This window comes from Anomalospiza imberbis, chromosome 16 (genome assembly GCF_031753505.1).
Source record: "Anomalospiza imberbis isolate Cuckoo-Finch-1a 21T00152 chromosome 16, ASM3175350v1, whole genome shotgun sequence".
In the NCBI taxonomy this organism is placed as follows: domain Eukaryota; kingdom Metazoa; phylum Chordata; class Aves; order Passeriformes; family Viduidae; genus Anomalospiza; species Anomalospiza imberbis.
Window position 1 is genome coordinate 13,070,313 of NC_089696.1, and position 26,746 is coordinate 13,097,058.

Genomic DNA, 26,746 nt, shown 5'->3' on the forward strand with positions numbered 1-26,746 from the left:
TATTTACCTGCTGGGTATTCTTAGTGTTCCAAAGTCAGCTGGAGAAGATACAGGAAGTGTGCTGGCTTTGAAAGGGATGATTGGTGAATGTAATCTCATTTTATCCTGGGTGACAAGGAGGAATCTCCCTCTCTTCAGTCCTCATGCAACAATCTCTTTCCCTCTGTGTCTCATCCACATTTATCCTGCAGATCCTTTACAAAGCAAAGGATTTGGACTCGGAGCCCAAGAGCCAAACAGTGAGGGGGAACCACAGCCAGTCAGTGCTGCTCTCGGGCCTGAGGAAGTTCGTCCTCTACGAGCTCCAGGTGCTGGCATTCACCCGCATTGGGGATGGGGTCCCCAGCTCCCCAGCAGTGACAGAGAGAACCAAGGATGATGGTGAGTTTAAAGGTTGCCAAAATAACCATCGTATTTGATTCAACCTTCTAATGCAGATTTCTTCCAGTGGTGCAAGTGTAGGTAACAAATATTTGGATTTTGGGGGGATTTTTTTTTACAGCTTTGAACCCAAATGATGTTGGCTGTATCTGGTATATAAGTCAGCAATATCCCATTGGTCATGGGCTGAGAATCTGGCAAAAGCACAGAAAACCACTGTCCCCTATTTCCTCCTTCCCTGCAGCTAATGAAGAGGAAGAAAACTTATAATATTGAACTTTGTAGCTTGGTGGAGATAATTTCTATTGAAGACAGTTTTAGAGCCCAATTATAAATTCCTATTGAAGTTCAATCATGCTAAAATAAAAAGTGCGCTGCAACTGAAAGCGATAAACAAATCTGGGTCTGACTGGACTGAACGAAAGAGATGGAATTTGCGACTTCAGTAATCCACTCTCCTTTTTTTTTTTTTTTTTACCCCAAAAGAATAAGGTATTTGCCTTGGACGATGATCCTACCAGCTTCCTTTTGCAGCTGCCTCCAGCACTTCCCAGGGGGTTCCCAGTGCAGTTGGATGTCCTGAAGGAACCCAAGCAAGCACTCCCTGAGCACACTACTGTGGTGGAAGCATTCCTGCTGATGGAATTCCACAGAGATTTGGTTCAATTCTTGAAATATCTTTGGGCTTTGCAGATGCTGAAACTGCTTTTACTTTCATTACCTTTTCAGGAATAAATAGGTTGAGATCACTGTGAGAGGCTTCTGTTTAAGTCTCTCTCTTTCTCATCAAAATCTTTTCAAAATAATAATGGAGTAAACATTGGTTTACACAAGCAAATTCATTAAGGTAATTTGGTTGGGCTCAAAACACATTCAGACTTCTGGCTCAACAAAACATTTTCCATGCAGTGCAGGGAAGGAAGGAAGGAGTGGGAGCATGTGGGGTCAGGAATAGGGGCAAGAACTCCCTGACTTTTTTTTAGCCTTTTCCTCAGCATACTCCCTGTGTGTGGACCTGGCTTTTCTTTGAAAGGAAAAATAAGAAAAATTACTGTTAGCAGAACTCTGCAGGGAGAGAAAAGCACTCAATGAAATGTACATATCAGACTGTAATGAGAAATACTTAAAACTGTTTGTTTTGGATAACCCCATTATAGCAGTTCCCTCCTTAAGTGCATGTTGGCAAATGAAACTAATTGTTCTTCCATCTCCATGCCCCTGACGTAAATATGTTGTGTCTCCTCTGGGCTCAACTTAATTAAAAGTATCACCAGGAGTAATGCAGGTGGAATTTATGCTGAAGGGGAAAATTCATGGATGATAATGTATGAATTAGCATCTCCTCACCTCGTGAACCTGGGCTGGTCAGTGCCATTTGTGTTAATGTGCCTCTCACCTGCCTCAGGTTCTCCTGCTCACACCTCAGTGTTCAAAATGCAAATGTAAAGTCGGGAAGCAGTTCAAAGCTGGTGCTGATGACACAGGGAAGGGATATTATTGAATTCCAACAGGTAGGAAGTGGATTAAGCTATATAACTGTCTGTAAAGGCAGCTTGGTGTCTTGCTTCATAGTGTGTTCTCAGTTACACCAGTGGTGATGCTGCCGTGAGAAAAATCCTACAGTGCTCAGAGCTCATGGTGCAGTAAAAAAACAGTGTAGGGTGCACTGGTCTGTGCTGTGTTTGGTGTCTGAGGGTTTTGGAGGCCTTTATCCATAGACAGAATGTATATTTGTATACAGAATAAATTATATTATGCACGTGCACTATTGGAGAGACATTGGGTCGTCATTCTGTACAGGGTGAGCAGAAAACCTGTGATCCCTGTGATGTGCAGCCCTTGCTGCCATGCCCTCTGTGTTGCCTTGCAGCCCCCGGGCCCCCCGTGAGGCTGGTGTTCCCCGAGGTGAGGCTGACGTCCGTGCGCATCGTTTGGCAGCCACCGGAGGAGCCCAACGGGATCATTCTGGGTAAGATGGAGCAGCAAACCCCGGGCTGGGAGTGGAGGGATGGAGGTCAAAGCAAGCTACAGCTGTTGGGTTTTCCTTTGCCTTGCACGTAAGCGAATCTCTGGCTGATGAAAAGAAGATGTGCTGCTGTCAGCTGAGGGGCTGTGGTGAGGGGACAAGTCCGCAGGGCTCCGTGGTGTGGCTTTTCCTGAGCCAGAATTCGGTGTTGTTCAAGGCCCCGTGTCTGTCATCTCTCCTCCCATCTGCATTTGGGTTGGCAACCTGTTTGGCTGACTGTTGGGAAAACTGCCTGGAGACCTGGATTTTCCCCACCTTTGCCAGACACACCCAGTGTTTCAGTTTTATGTGTGCTTCCATTTTATTGCTTCCTTGGGATAATATGTCTGACAGGTCATGAGGAGTTAAATCTGATTTGCCCTTTCATCAAGGGAAGGAGAGGCAGCAAGGCATGACAGGAATTTGCAGAAAACCTTCTCACCTTCCTGCTCTCATAACTCTTGGGTTGTCTTTGCAATATGTGCACCAGCCACTGTTGCACTTAAAATGTGAAGACTTTTACGATGTAAGAATCCATTCCTGCCTCTAAAATTAACGTAGCTCATAGTTACCAAGCAATTTAGTGTTTTCTGCTGCTGAACACATTTTACAGTAGTTCTGGCTGGTGAGCAAAGATTTGTGTCTCAATTCTGAGAACAGAAGCAAAAGCTTTTGTTTTTATCTAGTACTCAGCCTGCCAGGCCTTTCTGCTTCTAATTTCACTGCCATCATTCAGGTTCACGTGCTGGCTTCCAGCAATATTCCCTAAAGCCTTCCTTGCTGGCTGGAGGGTGCCTGCTTCAAATGCTCCTGCAGAGGTGGCATTGCTTTAAATACAGAACTCATTCTGCACTGCACTTAAATCTTGAGTCAAGAACTCAAAGTGTTTGCTCAGGTGTGTAGTTTATCAAAGTGATCCTGGCATCTGAAGACACAGGGAAATCATCAAACAGCATCCAAAGGCAGATGCTGCAGGATTTTCTGAGCTCGAGGAGGAGTCTGTGTGAAGCTTGGCAGCGGTGAGCTGCCAGAGATGGATCCATGCAGGGTTTCTCTGCAGCTCAAGGAAGCTTGGCCTCCAGGTTGTCTTGTGGGTTTGATTTGTTGCTTTTTTTAAGGAACTGTGTGTCCTAGAACTTGCTCTCAGCAGAGATTGAGATTTGAGTCACAGGATGTGGTTAAGGAGAAAAAAAAATCATTTGATAGGAATGAGGAGAAAGCACAAAAGACATTTTGCTCCCCCAGCTGTGTTCCAGCCTCTCACGTTGCTGCACTTTGTCAGCCTCATTTGCTGGAGTTGCTGCAAGATCAGTGGAGTAGGAACTCTCCTTTATTTTGTCTTTGCGGAGTGCTTTGTGCAGTGCATCCCCTCCTCGGCTGGTTCTTGCTCATTGCCATTATGGTGATGATAAAATCATACAAAAAACAGGGTTGGAAGGAAAGGGAAAAGCTGTCCCTTAAAGAATCTTTAGCATGTACAGTGTTGTTTCCAATGTCTTTCCCAGCCCATGCCCAGTAAGACATCCCAGGATACTTCACACAATCCTTGACTACTCTGATGGTGTAACTGAGTCAGTTCGTGTCCCACTGTTAATTCCTGCTCTTTCCCACAGTACATTTCCAGGTCAGCCAGTCCTCCTTTCACAAGAACATTCAGCTTTTTCACTTTAAGTGTGATAATTTGCAGATGCCTTTATTGAATTTCATCTCACTGATTCCAGACCATCTCTCTTCATTACCCAGATCTCTTTAAATGACACTCGTGTCCTCTAAAGCGTGCACAGCTTGGTTTCATTTTTGGAGTTTGCAAGCAGATTGGCAATTCCATCAGCAAGGTCATTAATGAAAGTATTAAACAGGACCAGACTCATTCATGAGGTCTCATGAGAGCTTACTATGTCCTCCCAGGTTGTTAGCAAATTATTGATAACAACATTTTATTTTTTTAAGCGTTCATTTCAAAATCTGTGGTGTTTTTCTTAGACTCTGTTATTGTGTTTGCTTTTGGTGGGACTGTGTGCAACCATATTAAAGCCTTACTCAAAGGCAATGTGGATCATATCTACTCTTCCCACCTGGCCAATTACACTGTCAAAATGGAAAACAGATTATTTGATATTTATTATTTGCTCCAATCAAAGAGATATTGGCTGTTCCCTGGCACGTTATTATCCTCATGGATGCTTGTATATTGACTCTTTTTTTTTTCCAGGTTCTTTCTGTGTATTGAACTTTAGTTCGATTTGTCCATAATTCCTTTGGTTGGTCTTGCCTCCTTTTAAAAGATGGTGTACTCTGTTTGCCCTTTTGTAATGTTCTTGGATGTCACCTGTCGTGCACAAGTCCTAGAAGAGAATGGCTAATTATTCAGAGATGGCTCCATCTCTGCAGGGCAAATTTCATCAGGCCTTTCTGACTTGATTACATCCAGCTTAACTAAATATTCGTTAACCTGTTCTCCATTCCAGCCTGCATCCCTACTTTCATTGTTGTCACTTTTAATTTGTGTGGAGGATCTTGTCAGCACCCATTTCTTGTTGTGTGTGAAAATGCAGCAATGCAGGTACCAGTCTTCCTTCCCTCTCTGCCTCATGTGTCTTGTGCTCATTTTTCCTTCCTGCTGGCTGACGTGTTCTCCTCCTCTGCCTCAGATTTTTAATATATTTATGAAATCTTTCTCATTGCCTTTGCTGCCCTTCAGGTGATAACTCACTTTGCTCTTTGGCCGTTCTGATTTTGTCCCTACGTGCCTGTGCTGTCTATTTATACACTCCCTTAGACCTGTGTCCTGTTTCAACTTTTTGTCCAATTTACTTTTGATTTTCAGGTCATTAGTGAGCTCTGAATGCAAACATATTGGCCTCTTAACATCTTTTGTCTGCGTTGGGATAGTTGTACCATTTTTTTTTTGTCTCTTAAAATGGTCAGCTCACCTGGATTCCTTTTTCCCTTAGAATTCCTTCCTAGGGAGATGTCACCTGCCAGTCCCCCCATCCACCTCTTTGAAGTTCATTGTCTTTATTCAACAGTTCTCACTTTTATTTTCTCAATGGTAGAAATACTGAGGTTCCTGGAGAAGTAGTTAGCTGCCAAAGAGAGAAAAAGGGAAAATTGCTCATGCTGAGTACTTCTGTGATGTTTCCTAAGAAGTGAACTGTGCTTCAAAAATAGATAAAAAACTATGTGTAGCGTTCTAAGGAAAGGTTGCAAATTTGGGGAGTTTTTGGGTTTTATTTTTTCCCTGCACACTTTTTACATCTCATTACTATAATGAACCTCCAAAACACCACTCCAACCCTCTAGTCAAGTGCACCAAAGTGGAGTCATTGGGAAAAATAAGTGAACATAATTTTGTGCGCTGCCCTTCTATTCACTCCTGGGGCTCGCAAGAAAAACCACTTGCTTTGCAAGAGCAACTTATATTCAGAGCCTTTGAACTAATGTTCCTGCTCTGGCTGCCTTGTCCTCTGAGCATACACGCACCTTTGCAGCTAACATTTTGTAATCTATATAAAAGCATGTTCTAGCATTTCAGAGAGAGATTAGCAGGATGAAATACTGGCAGGCACCAAGAGGGAAAACCACTTGTTTGTTTGTTTAAATATTTTACCATGCAAGACTGTGAGTTATTTCCCTTTTTCCTTCTGGGAATGTTACTCCAACCATCTGAGACTTCACTCTGTCTTCCTCTCTGCACTCAGTTCAGCCAGCACCCACATAGTTCCCTCAAATACTATTAAAGATAAATGAGGCATTAATGTGCATTTGTGCACTTCAAGCTATGAGCTCCCCCTGAAAACAAGAGCTTAACCCACATCCTCCCAGGCCCTGGTTAGTATTCCTCATGGTATCCTCATATTTAGCATTTACCTGGAGCTTATTGCAAAAAAAAAAAAAAAAGTGTAAGAACTCTGCCGAGAATTAGAACCAAAATTGGATGTAATCCATGTTTGCAAATTCCTATTTTGATCCCAGGCTGCATTTGCACACCCGCTGGCCCTAAAACAGATAAGCAGGAAAATCAACAAACTGGATTGCTGCTCCGCCGCGCCGAGCGTAACCTCGTGGTATCGCTCAGCTCTCCCCGAGTTCTGTGACAAATTAATAATTGTTTGTATCTCTGCTGCACCGTGGCCTGCACCAACGGGTGCTGTCACTTCTTGAAGGGCTTTGTATGGTGATGAGCTTGAAAGCTTTTTGATATTCATGGGGTGTTGTCACCCTCCTGCTGCCTGTTTGCTTCGGGGAATCCAGCGGCTGTGTTGCGGTGACCTAACGTTTAACAGGCAGCTGCCATTTACTGAGTTTGGGAAGTGTGCAGCTCATGGAACTGCTTGCACTTGTGCAAAAAAAAAAAAATTGCTCAGAAAGATGCTGAAATGAAAAATAAGTCTAGTTTCAATGAGTAAATAAACTCCTGAATACTTGATCTTTCAGGAGGGCTTTTTATGCTGTTTTGGCCTGGTGAGCGGCAGCACTCTCCGTTGTAGAAGGGATTTGGGATCTAATGCCATATGGCAAAAAAGTTAAGAAAATAATATGAATTCTTACTGACCATCCAGATATTTCACATTCTGTAAGATATTCCTTTCCCCCAAACATTTGCCACAATCACCTTTTAAAGGTTATACTTTCATTCAAAACCTTTGATTTTTAAATTTTTTTTCCTAAGATATCTGCAACATCTTATTGTCATAATCTAGCAAGGAAAGGAAGCTGCTCATTCCTCCACTGCAGCAATTGCCTGTTATAGCCCTCGAGCATACATTAATTTCTCTTTGAACACTTTCCATTTACCTCTATTGATTTGCCTCGTTTGATTTCACTTAACATTTCCTTTCTTCTCCTATCCCTTGTTGCTGAAATTCATCAACTTAATAATTTTATCTTTTTGATCTTGCATTAGCCCTAGTTATTATCCAAGTTGTAGTTTAAGTACTGAGTCTTCTATGCCACTCAAAAAAAAATAAAAGTAATGCTTTTTATACCAGTCTGGATCCTCATTGTCCCAAACTGTCTAACCGGAGATGCATGGGGTCAGAATGGAGTGCTGGGTGTCTCTCAGGTGGGTTGCAGGTAGCAATAAAAGTGAGCTGAGTTCAGGTGTAGAGCTTGGATATTTGCCTTGGAATCAGACCTATGGAGGTGTTGAGTTTCTTAGGAAATCTGTTAAGGTGATGGCTCTGGTTGTGTAAACTCAGGAAAACAGGTATTTCCCCAGACTTTGAGCCACCACAGCAGATGTTGGAGGGGACAGTGAGAGCTGCTGCTGTTTTTCACAGGGATGCAAGGAAAGGGAGTTTACAGAGACAGGCTGTGACAAGTGATTTCCTCTTTCTCGCAGCTAAATTAGTTATTTCACTAGCCACAGACTCACTCTTGTGTAAGATATTGTAATGGCCTAGATATGTATGTGTTCCTTTGCCTAATCTGAGTGTGTTTGTAATTGCTTTCCAGCATGAGTGCCACCATTTAGCAGTAAATAGTTATCTTTCTTTTCCCCCCTTACATTTTAACTATACTTCATATTTTACAAAGGTTTAGAAAAGAGGGGAAATTACTTGACAAGGATATGTCCCAGATATCATACTTATCTTTTAATAACTAGATAAATCAACTTTTCTATTCTTTTAATGTTCTCTGTTTCCCTTCAGGTCTTATTCTTTACGTCTTATATCCCTTTATCAAGCTTCTTTAGCCATCTTAGTTGCTTTTTCCTTCATCTTTTTTGCTTCTGTAAAAATTTCCCCAGTGCTTTTCTTTGACTGTTTTTCCTCCTTGTTAAGACCCTGCACTGGGGTTTTCACTCCCACGTTCTTCACATCAGTATAAACAAAAAAAGATCATATATATCAGTTCCTTCTCCCCATTGCTCTCTGTCTTTCTGTGGACTTTTTAAAAAGATCCAAATACTGCAGCATTAAAGGTACAGAAATACTTCATTGAAATATATTGGACCAGTAATGGAAGAACTAGTCCCATGGATAAAAGGAGATCATTTGCAGGTGAAAGAATGAAATGTTGAAAGTGTAAGACCCCAAGACTTTGCTGGGATCTAAGCATACTCAGGAGCACTGAAAAATCAGGAGACTTTTTAATTTATTAGAATAGAATAGAACAGACTATTCCAGTTGGAAGGCACCTATAACAATAATTAAGTCCAGCTGCCTGACCAGTTCAGTGCTGACCAAGTTACAGCATTATTAAGGGCTTCATCCAAACGGCTTTTAAACACAGGATGGGGGCATTGCCCACTTCTCCAGGAAGGCAGTTCCAGGGTTTGACCACCCTCTCTGTGAATAAATTCTTCCTTATGTCCAGTCTGAACCTCGGCTGAACCAGTTTTGAACCATTCCCACGTGTCCTATCAGTCCCAGGGAGATCATAGCACCTGGATAGTTTGGGTTAGCAGCAATCATTGAAAGCCATCTGGTCCAACCCCTCTGCCATGGGCAGGAGCATTCTCAACTAATAATTGTTCTGAGCCGTGTCCAACCTGACTGGAATATTTCCAAGGATGGGGCAGCCAGCACCTCTCTGCACCAGTGTTTTACCACCCTGGTAGATCAGCACCTCCCTCTCCATACCCCCTCTTCAGGGAGCTGTGAGGTCACCCCTCAGCCTCCAGACTAGACAAGCCCAAAGTCCTCAGGCACTCCTCGTAGGACATTATTGTCAGCCTCTGAAGGAATCTAAAGCTGTCCACCCAGCTGTGGAAATGTTCCTGTAGGATTAAACCAGCCACAGCCAGGGGCAGCTGGGGCTGAAGCCACAGGTGTTTGGAAAAGCCGGGTCACTCCTCGAGGTGTCGGTGCAAATTGTTCCCCATGAAGCAGCTGTGACTGCTGCCCCATGTCCCCAAGTAGCTGCCAGGGAAGAAAGGACAAGGAAGCCCTGGTGCATCATCAGTGGTGCTGTGAGAGTCAGCACAACAAAATTAATACCATCTGTATCCCAATTAAATTCCACTGTTTGTGGCAGAGTGCACTACAACGCAAGTGGCATCGATTCCAGGGACTGCAGGAACTCCAGGCCTTTTCAGTGAGTGGCAGTGTGGCAATTGTGGCATATTCACAGTGGGAAATAAATGTCATTGGGTTTTCTCTAATAGCCATAGGTAAGATCAGCCCCTCAGATTTCATGCACTGACCTTCCCAAATGAACCATGCCAGGTTTGGCTCCCTTTGGTCTTGTAACAGCCAAGATGTGGTGGGAGTTCAAACTCTAGCTAGGATATTAATTCCATGAGAAAGAGATGGCTCAGGTGCTGCAGATCTCTTTTGTCATTTGGAGGGTGAGCAGAGGGTTGGCAGAACTGTGCCGTGACTGTTTTGTTTTCAGCTGGTTTGATTTGGATTTGTTGGCTGCGCTCTGCCCTGTGTAAGTCCATGGAGCATTTAATCATACATTCAGCTCAGGCAATAAAACCCCACGTCAGTTCTGCTATTAATTGATTTTGGAAGTCAGCTGCTGGACTGGAAGTTACCATTGAGCTCCAGAAGTGAGAGCCTGATTGAATTGCTGGGTTTACAGAATAGATTTGAACATTTGGCAGACCCTCTTTGGGGGACAGTTGTCGCTAGTGGTGCGTAAGAACCCTGGAAGCCCTCCTTGCACAGTGGAAACATTAATAACCCAGGCTAAACTGTGAGCTCCTGATTGTCAGGCAGGGTGGAAGGGGGGTTATCACTTACAGGCATCAGCAAAATTGATTATTGAGACCTGCCTGGATGAGGCAGGACCACAGAGCTTGCAGGCTCCTTCCTCTAGCTCTGGGCAAGGGCAGCAATGCTGAATGACAGAAGGGTGGCTTTGCTGCCAGTTCTGGCACTCACGCAGAGGGAAAAGCACTTGCAGAAAGGAGGAGCAAGCTTTGACTGGAGCAGTGTGAAGGCTGCATGGTTTGGACAATCCAGCTGCTGGAGCTGCAGCTGAAGAACCTTGAATTTGAGCCAGTGCTGAAACTGGGAGATGGCAGAGCACCCTGTGAGCGTGGGTTGGAAAGCTGGAGCTGGAGCATTGCCTTGAACCGCTTCAGTCAGGTGACACATTGCACCAACTCTGTTCCTTTGCTTTCTGAAAAGGTGCCAGAATGCCCAGGAAGGATTAAACTAGTTTTGCATCTTGTTGGCCTAAGGAATGGAAAGTGAACTCAGTTTCATGGCAGTTGTACCCAGCAGAACCTCGCGTGTGAGTGATTTCCTTTGTAAGGTGTGTGGCATCTGCCAAAAAGCAGAGCTTTATAACACCAAAGGCAGTAAATTACTTTTCTCCCGACTTCAGATAAGCATGTAATTAGGATAAACTAATAGTGCTGGTGCTCTTTTGTCCCTGCTAGAGAAGCCAGCTGAGCCTTTTCCCCTCTCTGCTTGCAGGGTACCAGGTCGCCTACCGCCTGGCCAGCAGCAGCCCCAACAAGTTCACCACGGTGGAGGTTGGCTCCACAGTCCGGCAGTTCACGGCTACAGACCTGAGCCCAGAGTCAGCCTACATCTTCAGGACATCTGCCAAGACCAGGCAGGGCTGGGGGGAGCCTCTGGAAGCCACGGTGATCACCACTGAGAAACGAGGTAATGCTTGCAAGCCATGGGTTCAGGGAATTTCTGTGCCTGCCCTGGAGCCTGCACTGCACTTGGGGGATTTTAATAGCAGCCTACGCCTCCTCCTTCTCACCCCATAAACCTGCCCCAATCCATGGCAGCATCATGATTTGAGAAAGCAAGGCAGACTTTTATGAGACACAGTTCTTCTAACCTGCCGGGCTGTTGGAATTGATTTTTCCATCAGCTGCTATATTGGCCATGTGCAGCCTCCTTTTGCAGTCAGATGGTTTTTTTTTTGGTTTTTTTTTTTCAGCTCTCTCGTTTTCTAGAAAGATTGCAGTCTTAAGAAAGTGAGTGATGGATGAATTATATTGATTAGGGAACGCAAAATGAGAGGCAGTGGTGTTGCAGAATTTCTCCACAACTCCTCCACGTGCCTCAGCCCTGACCTAATGTGTTTGTAATTACTCTGGCCTTTCACTGCCAAGCAGAGCCTTTACATCTGAATTGCCCAGAGTTTTTCTGCTTCTTGCATCAGCCATGAAATGGTTGTTTGCATCCTGACTCTCCAGACAAGTTCTGTTCTGAAGGGAATCTAGAAGGTGGAATTTATGTGTGTGTGTAAATGAAACCAGATGCTTTGATACCAAATGTACCAAAATGTGAAAGACATGTAAGGCATTACAGGATCTGCTCTGCATCACTGCTTGTTTTTAATGCTTTGGCTCAAGGAACTGCTCATTCCTCCAGTTTTAGAACTGGTCTGTAGAGCTTCAGTTAAAAAATTTGCATTTTCTACTTTTGCGTGAAGATTTTTAATTTTTTTTTTTTTATTCAGAGCTAAAAGAGAATATATTACTGAATATTGGTGGAGAACAAGAGTGTGGGTTTTTCCCTGGTCTTGCACATGGGCCATGTTCCACTGCAAAGAATGTATCTGGTCTCTTGAGCTGGCAAAATCAAAACAAGCCAGGGTAACTACCAACACCACTGGGTTTTGTGCTATGTCTGGATATTGATATTTTTTAAGTAAAATTCTCCCTCAAAAACTAGAACCATACAACTCCTATGCCTTATAAAAGCCACAGTTCAGAGAAGAGCACACTGCAGCAGATCACCAGGCCAGACCTCCACAGACATCTTTCATCTGTTTTAGAATTTCTGCATATGCTTGTGAGCCTGCTCTTGGTGCACTATTGTGCAACCAATGACATTTGCTTTTAATTCCTAAAATGTTCCTGATAAGCAATCATTTGTTTAAAGTCCTTTCTACACCTTGCACATCATTTATTGGAAGAGTAAGGCTCTCCCATTGTATTTGCCAACATCTTCCTCATTAATTTTTCTTTTAACACTTCTAAGAGAAGAAGTTGATGTTCAGCTACCAACAGCAAGAGCTTGTGAGGTGCCTTTCAGCTACTCCGGGCCTGTTTGGTTGGGTTTAAAATTCCCTCTGGCAAAGCTCTGCAGGTCATGTGCAGCCTTCCCAGTGCATAACAGTGCAGTCCTCAGAGAAAGAACCTCTGGAGATGTACTAGGAAATTGGAAATGCCTCTGCTAAAGGTACTGTCCATCAAAGAGATTTATCAGCTCAAGGTTTCTCCCACCCCTGTCTGATTGCTGTCAAAGGGGAGGTTCGAAGCCTGACATGTAGAGGCTTCCAAAAAAAACCCCACCATGCCAAAAAATGTGAATTCTCAAAGCTCAGAGCCTGTCCTGCTCAATAAAATGTGCTGAGATTGCCCAGACTGTGCACAAGAAGGCACAACAGCTCAAGGCAGAACTCCCAGCTCCACTGTGGGAACAGTGACCCCTTTTTGCTATCAATGCTTTGGGGTTATCTTGAGTACCCAAATCACAGTGTAACATGATCCCTTTCTCTTTTTGATGGACAACTCTGCTGGGTCTCTACGTGCTTTGGAACCACAATTTTACTGATCCCATATAAAGTATAAGGATAACAATGTGTTTTCTCACATCAGCAAGAATTATAAAAGGGGATGATAAATTTATCCAGTGCAGCTATTTTGCTAACAAGAAATTAACCTGAAATGTGTATTCATGACAATAAATATTCTAGAATGAAAAGATATCTAATTTCTGCTAATAAAGATGCATTTAATATCCTCATAGTCCTTGATACTAAGGTAGACAGACACAAAAATTCTCTTGAAAATTAACAAAATTAGTCACTCTTGCCCTTGTAAATACCTTGGTTAATCCCAGTATAAATCTTTACATTTTGCAGTGATGCCTGTGATTTATAGACCCCAAGTTATATTGTGGCTGTGTTCTCCAGAGCCTCTACTGCAGTGCTTTGAATCTACAATTAAGAATAGTCAACACTGGTGATCAGGACAGAACTGAGTCAAAAAACTGAAATGTAGCAAGAAATTAAAAGTAGTCTATAGAGTCATGTGGCCTGGTAGAGTCAAACCTGCACTGACAGTCTCACCTTAGCATTTGCTTGTGGCTAAACTCCCATAAATAAACTCTTTATACTAATGGGCTTGTACAAACAGTCAGGGAGTATATCCTGCAACACGGGAGATTTTAAGATCTCCCATTAGCAGCAGAAGGAAACCAAATCATGGGAGACTGACTGCAAGATCTGACCTGCCCAAAAGTGCAGAGCTTATCAGCAGAATGTATAAAATCCCTGCATGACTCTCCCTCCCTGGCATGGAATAACCCCGCGTCCCTGTCTCCGCCTGTCAGTGTAAGGCACTGACCTTTCACGTCGTGCTGCTGCTCGCAGGCTGCTGGCACCCAGGGCTTCCTCCAGCTAATAGCTTACAAGTCTTTGGGCACTGATGTCAGCAAGAGCAGGTGCAGAGAAATGCCAAAACATGCAGGAAATGGTTGTAGGGGATGGCAGGGAAGTGAAGCGCTGGCTGTGTGGAGCTGTGAGGAATCAGGCAGGCAGAGGTGTGTTTATGGAAACAAGTGCTGATGAAGTTGAATTGAATTGCTTCTCAAAAGCAAGTCACTGCGGTGTCTCAAATCAATTTCTGCTTTATTACATGCCACACATTTTAATCAGAATCAATAATCTTCATGATAAACAATTAAACAATTATTCCTCACTCTATAGAGTTTCTCTATTGAAATCGATGGAGTGCGGAGACGCGGTGACGGGAAAGGAGATCTGTAATGAAACAGTTGGGGGGCTGGCATGCTTACACCTGCATTGCCATTCCCTGCTCATCCCAGAAGTGTGAGGGTAATTACTCTGGAGAGATCTCCCTCAGCACTGGCTGGTTTGACTTTGGAGGTTCAAGGTTAGTGGGTATGAAGGGAAGAGTTGGGGAGGTCTGGAAGGACCCTGCAAAGGTGCTCCAGCCCCAGCTCTGTGCTGGTTCCAGGCTGGGATTTGGAAGCAGCAGCACCAGGAGTTGCTGATGCCTCCTGGTTCCTTGCCTGGCGCAGGAATTCAGCATCAGCTGTTTGTGCTTAGAGTCTGTCACACAACAGCCTGTTCCAGCTCACCCCTTCCTCTTCCTCATGCCTCAGCAGGGGGAAGAGGACTCTACATTGCACAGAGAGAACAGAGTTCCTGGTACCAAGGAGTAAGAACAGGTTAAAAAGTGAGCTAATTTACACACAGATTCTGTCAAAAGAGCAATTGCAGCCAGAAGCACAACTGAGTTTCATTAAAGACTGCCTTGCTTTGCTTGGCTGCCAGTCCTGATGATTCTTCTTTAACCTGATAGGTCAAGATCCCCGCAAGTTTGAGGTCCACTGTGAGGAAGGTTTATATCCTGCAGTGACCTCGGATGCAGGGGGATAAGAATCTGTTTTACTGCTCCTCCATGCAGTAGAAGGTTAAGGAATGGGATGGTTGTATACTTCACATGGCAAATCCAAAAATGCAGTGCCCTTTGGCTTTACCACTGTGAAAATCTGACCAGGCTGTCCCATTTTACATTTTTCTGAATTTCCTCTCAAAGCACCCAAATTATGGTTTGATTGCAGAACGACCAGCACCTCCCAGGCAGGTGATGACCCCCCAGGGCGACGTGTCCTCCCGGAGCCTGGTGCTGACCTGGGTCCCTGGCAGCGATGGATCGTCACCCATCCGGTACTTCACAGTCCAAGTGCGGGAGCTGCCACATGGAGACTGGCAAACCTACTCCTCCTCCATCAGCCACGAGGCCACATCCTGCATTATCGAAAGGTACCACGTGATCCCAGGCTAGCACAGAAATTCTCATACTTTCCCACTAGTTAGGAAACCAAAACAAGCATCACTCAGCTTCGTGTTCTTCTTGGGGGAGAGAGGTTAAGTGAGGCCACTGCTCCCATTTTAGAGGTGGTGTTATGAACAGCAGTTGAGAGATTTGCTGAAGGTCATGCAATAAATCTAATTAAAGTTGGACTGCAGTGCATCTTTTTGAAGCCTTTCCTGGAAGCTCAGCACCACAGATAACACTACTCAGGCTAAATCATATGTAGCTACACAGTGCTCTGTAAAATATAACTAGTTAAAAATCCTTTCAGTAGTGACTGATGTTAAAATCCACTCTGAATGCTGCATTGCAATTATCTCTATATAAGCTCTTCCAGATGAAATGAGAACCATTTTTATCTGTATTTTCCATACTGAAGTTTATAGATAGCATCAGAATGTTTAAACTTTGTTATTCAGGCTTCATTATATCCTCTGCAATACTGGTGTAATTAAAGTCCTTGTAACATCAGCAGAAGTAATTGAATGTCTACGAGCAGGTACTTGTTTTGCTGTCCATCTCCTCTGTTGACGAGCCAGTACAAATAAGATTATTTCTAAAAGGCTGTGAGCTTTAGTCTTTAGAATCAGGTATTCTGAGCATTCAGATACAGATATTTTGGGTCTGTGGTACCCAAAAGCATTGGTGGCTGTGGTATATGGCAGCTTACTGGTTGTGTGCCAGTATCTTTGCAGTCAAAACCTGCAAAAGCAAGGAAACCATCTATGTCACTTATACTTGACATTGGCATGTCTGAAAACAAAAGATCAAAAAGGATGATTCACATTAATCAAGTTGCTGTAGGTAATTCTGTCCTGATAGGGTGGCACTACTGAAAGAGATTTCTTCTCCCCCTTGCTAAAAGCACTTTGCTGTGGAAGTCCAGAAGAGTCATGGACGTGAGAGTGCTGCCCATCAGAATGCATTATCCTTGATGTTTAATCATTCCTTACAAGTAACTTGGGTTTGTATTCAGTGTTCCATCTGCCAGTGGATGGTTAGAAACTACCAATTAATTAGTGAAATCCCCCATAAGTTACAGCTCTGCATTTCAAACCTCTGCCTGCGACTCCAAAGGCAGCCTCCCCTTCACCTCCCCTGCCAAGCCAAGATGGAATCATCTTTGCAAGGTTATGTCAGCTGGAAATCACTCTTTGCATATCTTAAAGCACCACATAGATAAAAGAGCTGCAGGGAACCTGTTGTCGCCGTCGTTATTAAATAATCCAAGTAATGGCATTAATTTGGGATTCAGCAGGAGCAAAATGCACTGATCAAGTGGTGTGGTGTAGGGGATTAGTCAGGAGCTGGCACTCTGAATTCCAGAGCCTGCTGGGCACTGGCTGACCCTGGGCGTGTCTCCTGCCTCCTCCCCACCTGTCCTGCCCATCCGTGCTCAGAGGATGGGCTGACCCAGATGGCTTTGGAGGATATCTCAGCAAAGCACCTTGAAAGCCAGGCTCTGCACAGCCATGCAGAACTCAGATAGCAAGCCCCAGTCGTGGGCTGCTCCATGAGCTGCAGCCTCAGATCTGTGTTCTGGTGCCAAATTCAGCAACAAATCCATGAGTGTTTCTGGGCACTCAGGGCAGGGGACATCTGGGAAGGTGCTGATGGCAGCAGGGGTGGGAACAACTGGGAGGCTGGGTGAGACTGGAGAGAAGAGGTGATGGGGAGAGGAGACAAACTGCTCAGTGACTCTGGTTGGCAGTGGGCAGGTTCTGTGTGGAGGCAAGTTGTGATGAGGGAGGGAGATTTCATCCCTCAGCCTTGTTTCCCCCATTCCACAGCTTGAACCCCTTCACCTCCTACAAGCTGCGAGTGAAGGCCACCAACGACATCGGGGACAGCGACTTCAGCGCGGAGACAGAGGCGGTCACGACCCTGCAGGATGGTAAGGGAGGAGGAGTAGAGGCACACTAGGGGCTCCCCAGGGCTCCTGGAGCCACTGCAGGGTGTTCTCCATGGAGACTGGAGTGAAAACCAACAGCCAAAGTAGTTTTGTCCACAGGAAGTTGACACAGGTAGCAATGAGATATGGCTGAATTAACAGGCAGCCTTTAAGTGTCCTGCTGTGCCCTCTGATAATGAATCATACTTTCAGGAGTCTCAAAATGGATTTAAACTTCAGTTGATTGGCTTCCAAACTCTGCACTAACCATTATCTTTGCAGAAATTGAATAATTTACAAGAGAGAATTAAAAATAAATGTACAACCCTGCATACATTTGAAGAAGTTTCTTCAATTGTTTTCCCCTCACAATCCACGTCAGTCTGCAGAATGAAAAAATTGCTGAGGTATAAGTAAGAAAGAATATGAAGCTCCTGGAAACATGAGCATTTAATCCTGCAGATCAGGACTAATAAACTGTGAATGACATTGACAAGGCTTTTATATTTAGCCTTAGAGATCAGCTTCTAATTCCTTGATTGTATAAAGTCGATGCCTGAATGCAGAAGTAGCTCTGATGTCTTGAATGGAGAAAGGAGCTCTGCAAAGTAGGAAAAGCATCAGTATGTGCTTTTACCTTGGGAAATTGGGTAATCCTGGGATACATACATGGATAAATATATATAGGTGGGTGCTGTGAGGTGGGGGTCAATCTCTTCTCCCAAGAAGAGGTAGAACATAAGGAAATGGCCTGGTTGCACCAGGGGAAGTGTAGAACGAATATTAGGGCAAATTCCTTCACTGTAAGGTTTCTCAAGCACTGGCAAAGGCTGCCTAGGTCAGTGGTGGAGTCCCAGTCCCTGGAGGGATTTGAAAGCCACGTCCATGTGGCACTTGGGGACATGAGTTAGCAGTGGATTTGGAAATGCTGACTTAATGGTTGGACTTGATGGTTTTAGAGGTATTTTCCAACCTAAATGATTCTATTATTTTATTTATATACATATATATATATATATTTGGTGCTAGGAATTATTTCTTACAGAGCAAGGAGTGATGACTTAGAAATGACACTGAGATATAAAAATAGGAAGCCATTTTGCCAGGGAATGTGATCTTGAAATCAGAAGACCAGAGAGAGGACAGAGCTCAGGAGCGTGGGATGTTAAACAGGAGCCCATTTAGTACCTGACCAATGTGCTAAGCAGCCCCTTAAAGGCATCCTGACTCTCCAGCTTCCTGCACAGCAGCAGCAAGGTCGGTGCAGGCTGTAACTGGTGCTAATGAGGCAGCACTGACTCACTGTTTTGGAATTTAAAATTTCATTTTGAGTTCTCTTTGAATTTAGCCACAGTGGATCCAGAGTTGTGCTTGGCCTCCTCACAGTACAGCTGGGAAAAAACTGTGAAAGCTTCTCACCTCCTCAACCAACTGAGCATTTATTCTGCTGAGCAACCCCAGTGCTGCCACTTGAGCATTGCACTGTGGAGGGCTGTGAGCTCCTGATAAGCCTTTGCTTCATGTCTTTGAGCTGCTGTGGAGTGTCTGGGAGTGCCACAGGCCATGGGCACAGGAAGGGGTTAATCTGTGGTAAATCAAGCTGTCCTGACTAAAATCATGTGTGACTATGTGACACACACTCCTAAATTCAAGGTGGGCTCACCCCAAAAGTGACAAAAAATCTCCTGAAAAAGCTGGCAGCAGTTTTCTCAGCCTTTGGAGCCAGCACACGGCTGGTTAAAGTTCCTTCCAGAGGGGCATCTGGTGGTCTGTGAGCAGCTGGCTGATGCAGCTTCCTCCAGGTTTATGCCCTGAGCTTTTCTTACTCTGCTCAAGCTGCCAAGGCCCCAGGTAGAGCAGGGGATGTAAGAGGAGTGCCTGGCTTCTCCCTGGGCTCCAGCATCCACCATGCTGCTTTTGAGACCAACCACGAAGCAGCTGGGATGGGAGATTTCCTTCAGCAGTGAAGAAAAAGAACTTGATGAATGAAAGAAAAGCTGTCCCTTTTCCACCCCCTCGCTGTAACTGCTTTTGTTTCCTTTTTCTCTTGTTTAGTTCCAGATGAACCACCCAGTTCTGTGTTAGTAACTCCCCACACGACTTCCTCTGTCCTTGTGCAGTGGCAGGTAGGTAAAATGAAAAATTCTGACATTCCTGTGAACAATTTTTTGGCTGCTTTGACTCGTTGAATTTGAGGGTACATTGCCAGGGACATTTTGTTGAGCTGAAAGTATTGTACTAACATTGAAGAACTGCAGCTACTTCCTTATTTGCCTGACCTAGTATAAATTTTAGTGATGAATGGAGATTCCTGTCAGTTGCTTTTACTTTGTGCCCCACTGGGAGGTAAAGGAGTGTCTGTAGCCATGTCCAAGATTGTTTCTTGTCAGATTCTCCTGCCCTTTCATTGCTATCCATGGCTGTGCATCTTTACACAGAAAATACTCCACAGAGCATGGTATTGGTAAGATCAGGTAATCAAAAGCTCACGTCGTGCACAGCCTCCTCCTGCTGCTGGAATGATCAGAAGCCTGAGATCAGTGCCTGAGATCCCATTCATACCTCTGAGGAGCTCCACATGCCCTCTTGACTCTTTGAGAGGGAAACATTGAGTTTCTTCAGAGAAAAGAAAGGAAGTTTGAGCTCTCCGCAGTCTCTCCGGGTTGGATGGGGAAGTATTTGTGTCAAGTCTGCATTTTATATTGGCATTTCCTCTGCCTTCCTTTATCTCTCAATCCTGGCCTCCTGGGAGATGCAGGAACATTTTGTGATCCAGTGCCTGAGGTTTCTTTTTGCAGAGTGGGCATTACTAGAGGGACCCCAGTGGGGTACTGCACATTATCCATAACCCATCCTGGAAAGCCTCTGCCCACCCTGCTCCCCACACAATGCCCCCCACACATCATAAAGATGACTTTGGACAGATTGCATGGTAGTGAAAAATGTACATATGCATTTACAGTACAGATGGGACTCCTTGCATTTTTGGAATAAAAAGATGTGGATGAGGGTGTGTTTATTGGTGTGCAGCAGCACTTGAAAATCTGCCTGGCTGTGCTGCTGGGTGCCTGGCCCCAGCTCACACAGCATAATCCTGAGCAGCACCATTGCTTACAGCATGTCGAGCAAATAGGAGACATGTTGAGCAGTTTTACCAAAAGAATTGTGGAGAGATGCAAATCTACCTCCCCACCTACAACAAGAGCCCCCAGCAAAGAGGAAAAAAGAGCAGAAAGAGAGGACAAAGAGGATGTGAGGCACGATGGACCACAGAAATAAACCTTCCCCCAGCTGACTGATTACTGGTGTGTAGTTAATGTGAAATAGGTGGTTGTTTAGGTAATTGGATGCTTTTCATTTCATGAAAGTGAAATGGGGTTGTTGTGCCAGAGCCATCTCAAGGGAGTTGTGGGTGATTATATGTCATTACCACATGTATATTAATAGGTCCTGGTAATTCAACCGTACTATATTTTTCAAATAAACAAAAATCTTGAAGTCCCACAATAGCCTCCAATTAAGAGGAAGTTTCACAGCAGTGTCTAAGAAATAATGTAAACTGAAAACAGCAGTCAAGCTAAATGGGAGAGTGGATTTCCAAGCAAAGCTAAATTTTTAACTTTGAGCTGTGTTAATAATTCACAAAACAAATTCTCGATGCACTATCTGGGCTTTCAGCTGCTTGGTCCAATCAGTCCATTATTTTTAAATTTAAAGGAGGAAGAAAATAAGTAATTTTGAGTGAGGTCTGTTGTATCAATAATGCAGGGTTTCTTCAAATGTTCTGGAGGATGTTACACGTAACATCAGGATCATGTACTGTTCTGCTTCTGCCTTAGAGATAACAGTTATTCAAACTTACATTTCAGTCTTTATTTATTTATTTCTCTTTAGAAACAGCACAAAGATGTTTCTCTTACTTCTGTACAACATTATGGGCTGCCACTCATAACAATTTTACCTATTTCAGCAGATCCCCCAGGCCTTTCTACAAAATCCTAAATAATCCATTACATCAAAAGCAGAGTTTTGTCCACAGAAGACAGATAGGAAGGGGAAGACCTGACCTTTTAGCAGAGTACCCTTTCCAGGAAAGAATCATCATTTCCATGCCAAAAAGAGTGACAGTTTACAAGCTATTTATTTTCTGTGCTTTCCTGTCCTAAATCTCAAGGAAGGAAAAAATGGAGAATCACATGATAGCATAAGAAAACAGTGTTTTATTTTTATATATTGTTTTATAAGAAAACAGTAAGATCGGTGTTGGGTCATGAGAAATTAAGCTTTACTTGTTAGGTAGTTACATGGCAGAGCAGGGAGTCACAGTCTCCTCCTCAGCTTCAGCAGGGTTTTCCTTTTAGAGTTATGCAGGATAGTCCACTTCAACTTTTTTTTTTCCTAAATTAAAAAAAAAAAAAAGCTTATTAGTAATTAAAATAGGGAAAGTCATAGGAAGGCAAGGACACTGCTGTGCTGGGGAGCCCTTCTCTGCAAGGGCACCATCAGGGCTAAAGTAACTTCAGTGTAATACAGAAAACAGAAAGTCAAAAGATTGGAAAATAAAAAAGAAAATATCAGGAGAGAGATACTGATCATTTCCAGTAACCCCATCTCATCTCCTTGCACAGGAGAGTTTCAGCTGGTCCATGAGCAGTAACACCATGGGGCAGCCCTGGAGAAACCTGGCACTTTATTTGGTCTATTTTCTTAGTCCCTTGGACAAGGGGCTCTCAGCCTGAGACTACAAAAGACTGTTGTAGGAAAGCTTGATTTATTTGCCTTGTAAAATGCAGTCATAGAGGGAATCTGATTGCCCTTTCTAAAATACATCACAGGAGTAAACACCCCACAGGGAGAAGAACAATTTAACCCAAAAGGCAATGTTAGCACAGGAACAAATGGTTAGAAACTGGCTATGAATTATTTAGATTAGAAATTAAATGAAGGCTTCTCACTTGAGGCTGGGAACAGCTTCCAACAGGAATACTGGGAGGCTGAAGAATCAGCTCCATTTCTGGTGGAGGTTGTTCTGTCTGTGAAAGAAGCCTTCATCAGGTGGGGTTCTGCAGTGGGGAGCTCCCAGCCCCGATGATCCTCGAGGTCCCTCACAATCCTGTATCCACAGCATCGTTCTCTACTGCAGATGCCAAGTAACAGTGAGAGCAGATGGAGCACAATGATGAGCATGAAGTGACGAATAAGAGATCTCCACCAGCCAGAGCAAGTGAAATATTGGGAGGGTTTGGGTTGCTTTCAGCAGGCTCTGTGTAGGACAGCTGCAAAAGAAGGCAGTTTCCTCCTGGAGCAGGTTGTGCTCCTTCTCCTGGTGGCTGTGTAGTTTCCTTATACTCTAATTCATGTAATTTCCTTTTTTAGTTTCTATGAACTGCAGTCTTTCTACTTGATTCCTTCAGCCCTCACCCAAAGCAAGGTCCTTGGCACTGAGACAGGACAATCCTCTCCCTCCTCTTGCCATTGTAATGGAGTAATGGAAAATTCATGTCATTTCTGGAAGCAGAAATACCAAAAATCTTCCTCCTTTCTATCAAGATGTCCTTACTTTCTTCATTAAAATTGCATGGAGCGTTACCTTCCATTGTGACGGTGTTTCACACCAGCAGTTAATTTTTACACAATGCTTTTCCTTAGTAAATTCTCAAGGCTGGTAGGGATCTTTCTGGATTAAAGGCAAGATTATCATTAAAATACTTTTCATTTATACTTTCAGCCCCCTAAATTTCAGTTAAAGAATCTTTAGAAGATAAATGGCTCAAGGCATCTCTTCTGTGCAGTTCTTATCGTCCATTAGACTCAGGAAAGTAATTTTTTTTCCAAAACATGAGGAATCCCTTTGCTTGTCTCTACCTAAGCAAGGCACTCAGATACAAATCTCCTTTTCAGTGTGCCAGATGTGTATCTGTAGCTGAAGGAGGATGTGATGGGCTGCTGGAGAAGCCTTGCTGAGGTGTTTTGTCTTTGAGCATCTCCCAACATGATGCTGAAAGAGAAAAACTCATATTTGAGCCATCTCATGGCTGTATGTGCCAAACTGCTCTGAGCTGTTATGGAGGAGCCCTTAGTTTTCCTCTGTGCCCACACCAGAGCCCATCGCACTGTAACTTCTCTATAAATGCCTGTATGAAGTTGTTATTAGACCTAGTTTTGTCTTCCTAATCAAAGCCAGAACAATTTTTATTATTCCTTTTTATTTTCCTTTTTTATTTGATCATCAGTCTTTCAGTGAAATAATGAAGCCAAATGAAGACTGTCCTGTGATCAGTCCCCAAGGAAAAGGAAGAAATTCTGTCTGTGACAAAATAATTCATTTCCTTTTGGAAGCAGTGAAACACCATTTGGCTGTTCCATGGTTGGTGGAAGGCTTTTCATCTCACCCAGGTTTCTGTGGGCCAAAAAGGAAAGGAGCTTGATTCATTGTGTGGATTTTTCAGTCAAGAACCTTTTGCAATGGCCACAGCTGAGCAAAATCCTCAAAGTTGCCTTTAATTGTGCTTTTCAAACCACACAAGCTTCAACCCAGTGCTTTATTAATGTCTGTTTTCAGCAGAGCACAGAGCCTCTGCCCCTGGTGATGGATGTCTGTTGCCATGCCCATCCTAACGAGCCTGTTCTTCACGTGGGTGTTTTTCAGCCCCCCAAGGTGGAGAGTGTGAACGGGCTCCTGCTGGGATACCGCATCTACTACCGGGAGCTGGATTACGACGCCAGGCCTGGGACAGAATCCAAAAACATCCAGAACCCCTCAGCTCTGAGAGCAGAGCTCACACGTAAGCCTGTGGTTTGGACCTTAAAATATCTCACAATGGTAATCTGTCATTACACCAGGCACTGCACCCCCCTCTTACCCCGTGGAAATGAAATGTAAGTCCAAGAGAGCTGGGAATAATTCAGGTTTTACACAATCAGCCTGAAGATGCTGGAAAATGCAAGTGACTTCAGTGTGATCAGCGTTGTAATGGTCTGTGCTGATCTCTGCCAGCATGCTGGAATTGATGGTCTGTCCCTCACGTACCCTCTGATTTCCTGCTTCCCCCTACCTCCACTTCATAATTACCCTGGTACACTTTGTTCTGCTTTCAGACGAGAGACACTTCATTTTCCTCAGCTGGCAATTTTTTCCTTTCTTGCTGTTTTTTGCAATAGTTTTTATAATTGACGTTTTGTTTTTCTTCTTACAGTATGAGGGAAACAGCTGAGGAGAATTTTAAAATAGAATTTTTATAATTTCAAAGTGCTTGTCCACATTTTAAAAGAAAATAGCAATGATGAGCAAGAATTTTTAGGTGTCTCTTTTCCATTTTAGTCACTGGGATTTTTGGCTCACATGGAAAGCAAGTGGAGAGGGAGTGGAATAATAGAAACAAATGAAAAGGCTTTTTAGATAAAGGCTAGAAAGAGAATCAGAGGGAAGAATAGGCAGAATAAGATGATGTGAGGTAGACATGTGAACACTCAGTAGCTTGAGAAATAAGGTCCATCAATGAGATGTGCTCATGTAGGGACCAGCTTTTGTCCTCTTCGATGTCACTGGAATATTCAGAATAAGATAATACTCCATGAGCAGCAGAATAGGGTTCAGTGAGACTATTTTAATATCTTATATCATCTGCCATGCTTTCCTGAACCCATAGAAGTGATTTCTACAAAAGCAAGAGTGAATTTTAATGTGGGTGTGGATAAGTGGGTGCTTTAAATATAAAGTAAGCACCTAACTCTGACCTCACTTACGTGGTCAGAGTTAATGAGACTTCTCAGACTGAGCAGCTTGACCAGGACAGAGATGTAAAGCTCTTGTAGGTGTAGGAATGCAGAAGGGCTTTTCTCAGATAAAAATTGAATGACTGACAGTGTACTTTATGAATTAATGAATTTGGATGCTCTCTCAAGACAGGGAGCCTGTGAAACCAACCAGTTTTGTCTTTTCCCTCTTCTTGTCTGGCCCTGCAGCAATGTTCCTAATTACTGTAGAGGAGAAAAAACAAGCTGTACCTCTCCAGGGAGTCAAGAGACAGAGCAAGGGGTGGAGACAAATGTATTTTAAGATAAATTTCCCTCTTTCTCCTCATAAGTCTCACCTTAGAACACCTCTGTTCCTCACTGACCCACAGTTTTGCACAGCTTAGCATATTATTACAATTCACTCACAGCAGGAATCTTGAATTCTGTAAGTGAAGCTGTGGGAAATCAAATTCACACCCAAAGAAACAGGTCCTGCCCTGATGTAAGTGTTCATTTTGTGGTCCACCTTCCAGCTCAGCACTCTGCAGCTCCTCAGGTTTTGAATTTTGCATCTCAAGAAATCAGGATGTAATGCACCACTGAGAACTTTCACCCCTAGAAATCATTTCATTTTTACTCATTTGTCCTATTTAATCTAAAAGCCAGAACATCTTTGTGTTGTGTATTTGTGAGTTCTCTGTTTGAGGAGGAAATGAAGCAGCCCCATGTGGGCGAGATGCTCTCGATGTGTTACCAGAGAGTGATGTGATTTTATTGCCCTTCAAGGTATATTCCTAAAGCTTAAACTGTGTATGGGTGTGCTGCCTCATTTGCCTCTGTCTCTGCTGTACATCATTTGCAATAACTATTTCCTTGCACTGTAACAAGCTTTCTGCTTTGCTTACCCTGAATAGCCCAAAGCAGCTTCAAGACAGTGAACAGCAGCTCTGCATTAACGACGTATGAATTAACACGTAAGTGCACACTGCCTTCAGTTGAGACTCTTTGTAATGGTTCAAAATATACCATGGGCAAACTCCTGTGGCTCTCCTCTGTAGATCCAGCAGAAATCAACACAGATTAAACACTCTGGCTTTCTCCAGTTTCTTTTTCTTTAAGCCTTTGCTTCCCCTACACCCAGAGACATCGATGATGCAAGTAGGTAGCTGTTGTAAAAATGTGGCTGCTGGGAAGGTAAAACATTAGTGACTGTAACAACCCAGTATTACTGATGCTACATGAATTTTGATTCACTTGCTACATATTCTGCAGTCCATCTGAGTTTAGCTGTATCACATCATTAGTCCTATGATTCAAGCATTGCTATGTTTGAACATTCCATGGAGTACGAGGCCAATTTAGAAAGGGCCCAATGAATTTATGTGCATCTCCAGAGGTGTTTTCAATTGGAAATAAATAAAATAACATTCGACAGAGTTAAAAGGCAAGTTGCTTTGTGGTGCTGATGGTTCACTAGATAGGTTTTGCCCAAGGCTTTTGAGTCACAGATTGTGATGGACTAAAAAAAAGAAAAAATGAAGCCCGATCTCCACTGAAAGTTGCATGCATGAACTCTCATGTTCCATTTTCTTCCACATCCAGTTAACACTAAAATCTCCCTTGTGACTTCTCATGGCAGAAAAAACAGTTTCCCTGTGCAAGCTGCCCAGTACTATATGTGTGTATCTTACTCTTGCTGGTTTATGAGCTCGGCACTGTTATTTCTGATTTGCCTGCTCCATCTTTTGCAGTCCATCCAAAGTTAGTGATATGACATTTAAAAAATTGGGGATATATTAGGTATAATTTACAGTATGCCAGAGACTGGGGAATGATGCTGAAGTCACCGTCAGATATTGGAACACAACATGGATAAACGGTTCTGTGACACTGAAATTAGACAAATTTGCCTAATTAAGCTTTTTGAACCTTACCAAACCGATGGCACACTGTCAGCCCC

The 26,746-nt window shown here is 43.6% G+C and overlaps 1 protein-coding gene across 1 annotated transcript in view; it reads left to right on the forward strand.

The window, feature by feature from the left end:
- The window catches only part of SDK1 (sidekick cell adhesion molecule 1), a 385,938-nt gene that overhangs the window by 309,602 nt on the left and 49,590 nt on the right, over positions 1-26,746 (forward strand). The window contains exons 27-34 of the mRNA XM_068207135.1: positions 192-381; positions 2,252-2,350; positions 10,762-10,956; positions 14,905-15,106; positions 16,949-17,052; positions 19,105-19,175; positions 23,699-23,834; positions 25,701-25,760. Coding sequence (XP_068063236.1) covers positions 192-381; positions 2,252-2,350; positions 10,762-10,956; positions 14,905-15,106; positions 16,949-17,052; positions 19,105-19,175; positions 23,699-23,834; positions 25,701-25,760 — 1,057 coding nt within the window. The remainder of the gene's footprint in view (positions 1-191; positions 382-2,251; positions 2,351-10,761; positions 10,957-14,904; positions 15,107-16,948; positions 17,053-19,104; positions 19,176-23,698; positions 23,835-25,700; positions 25,761-26,746) is intronic.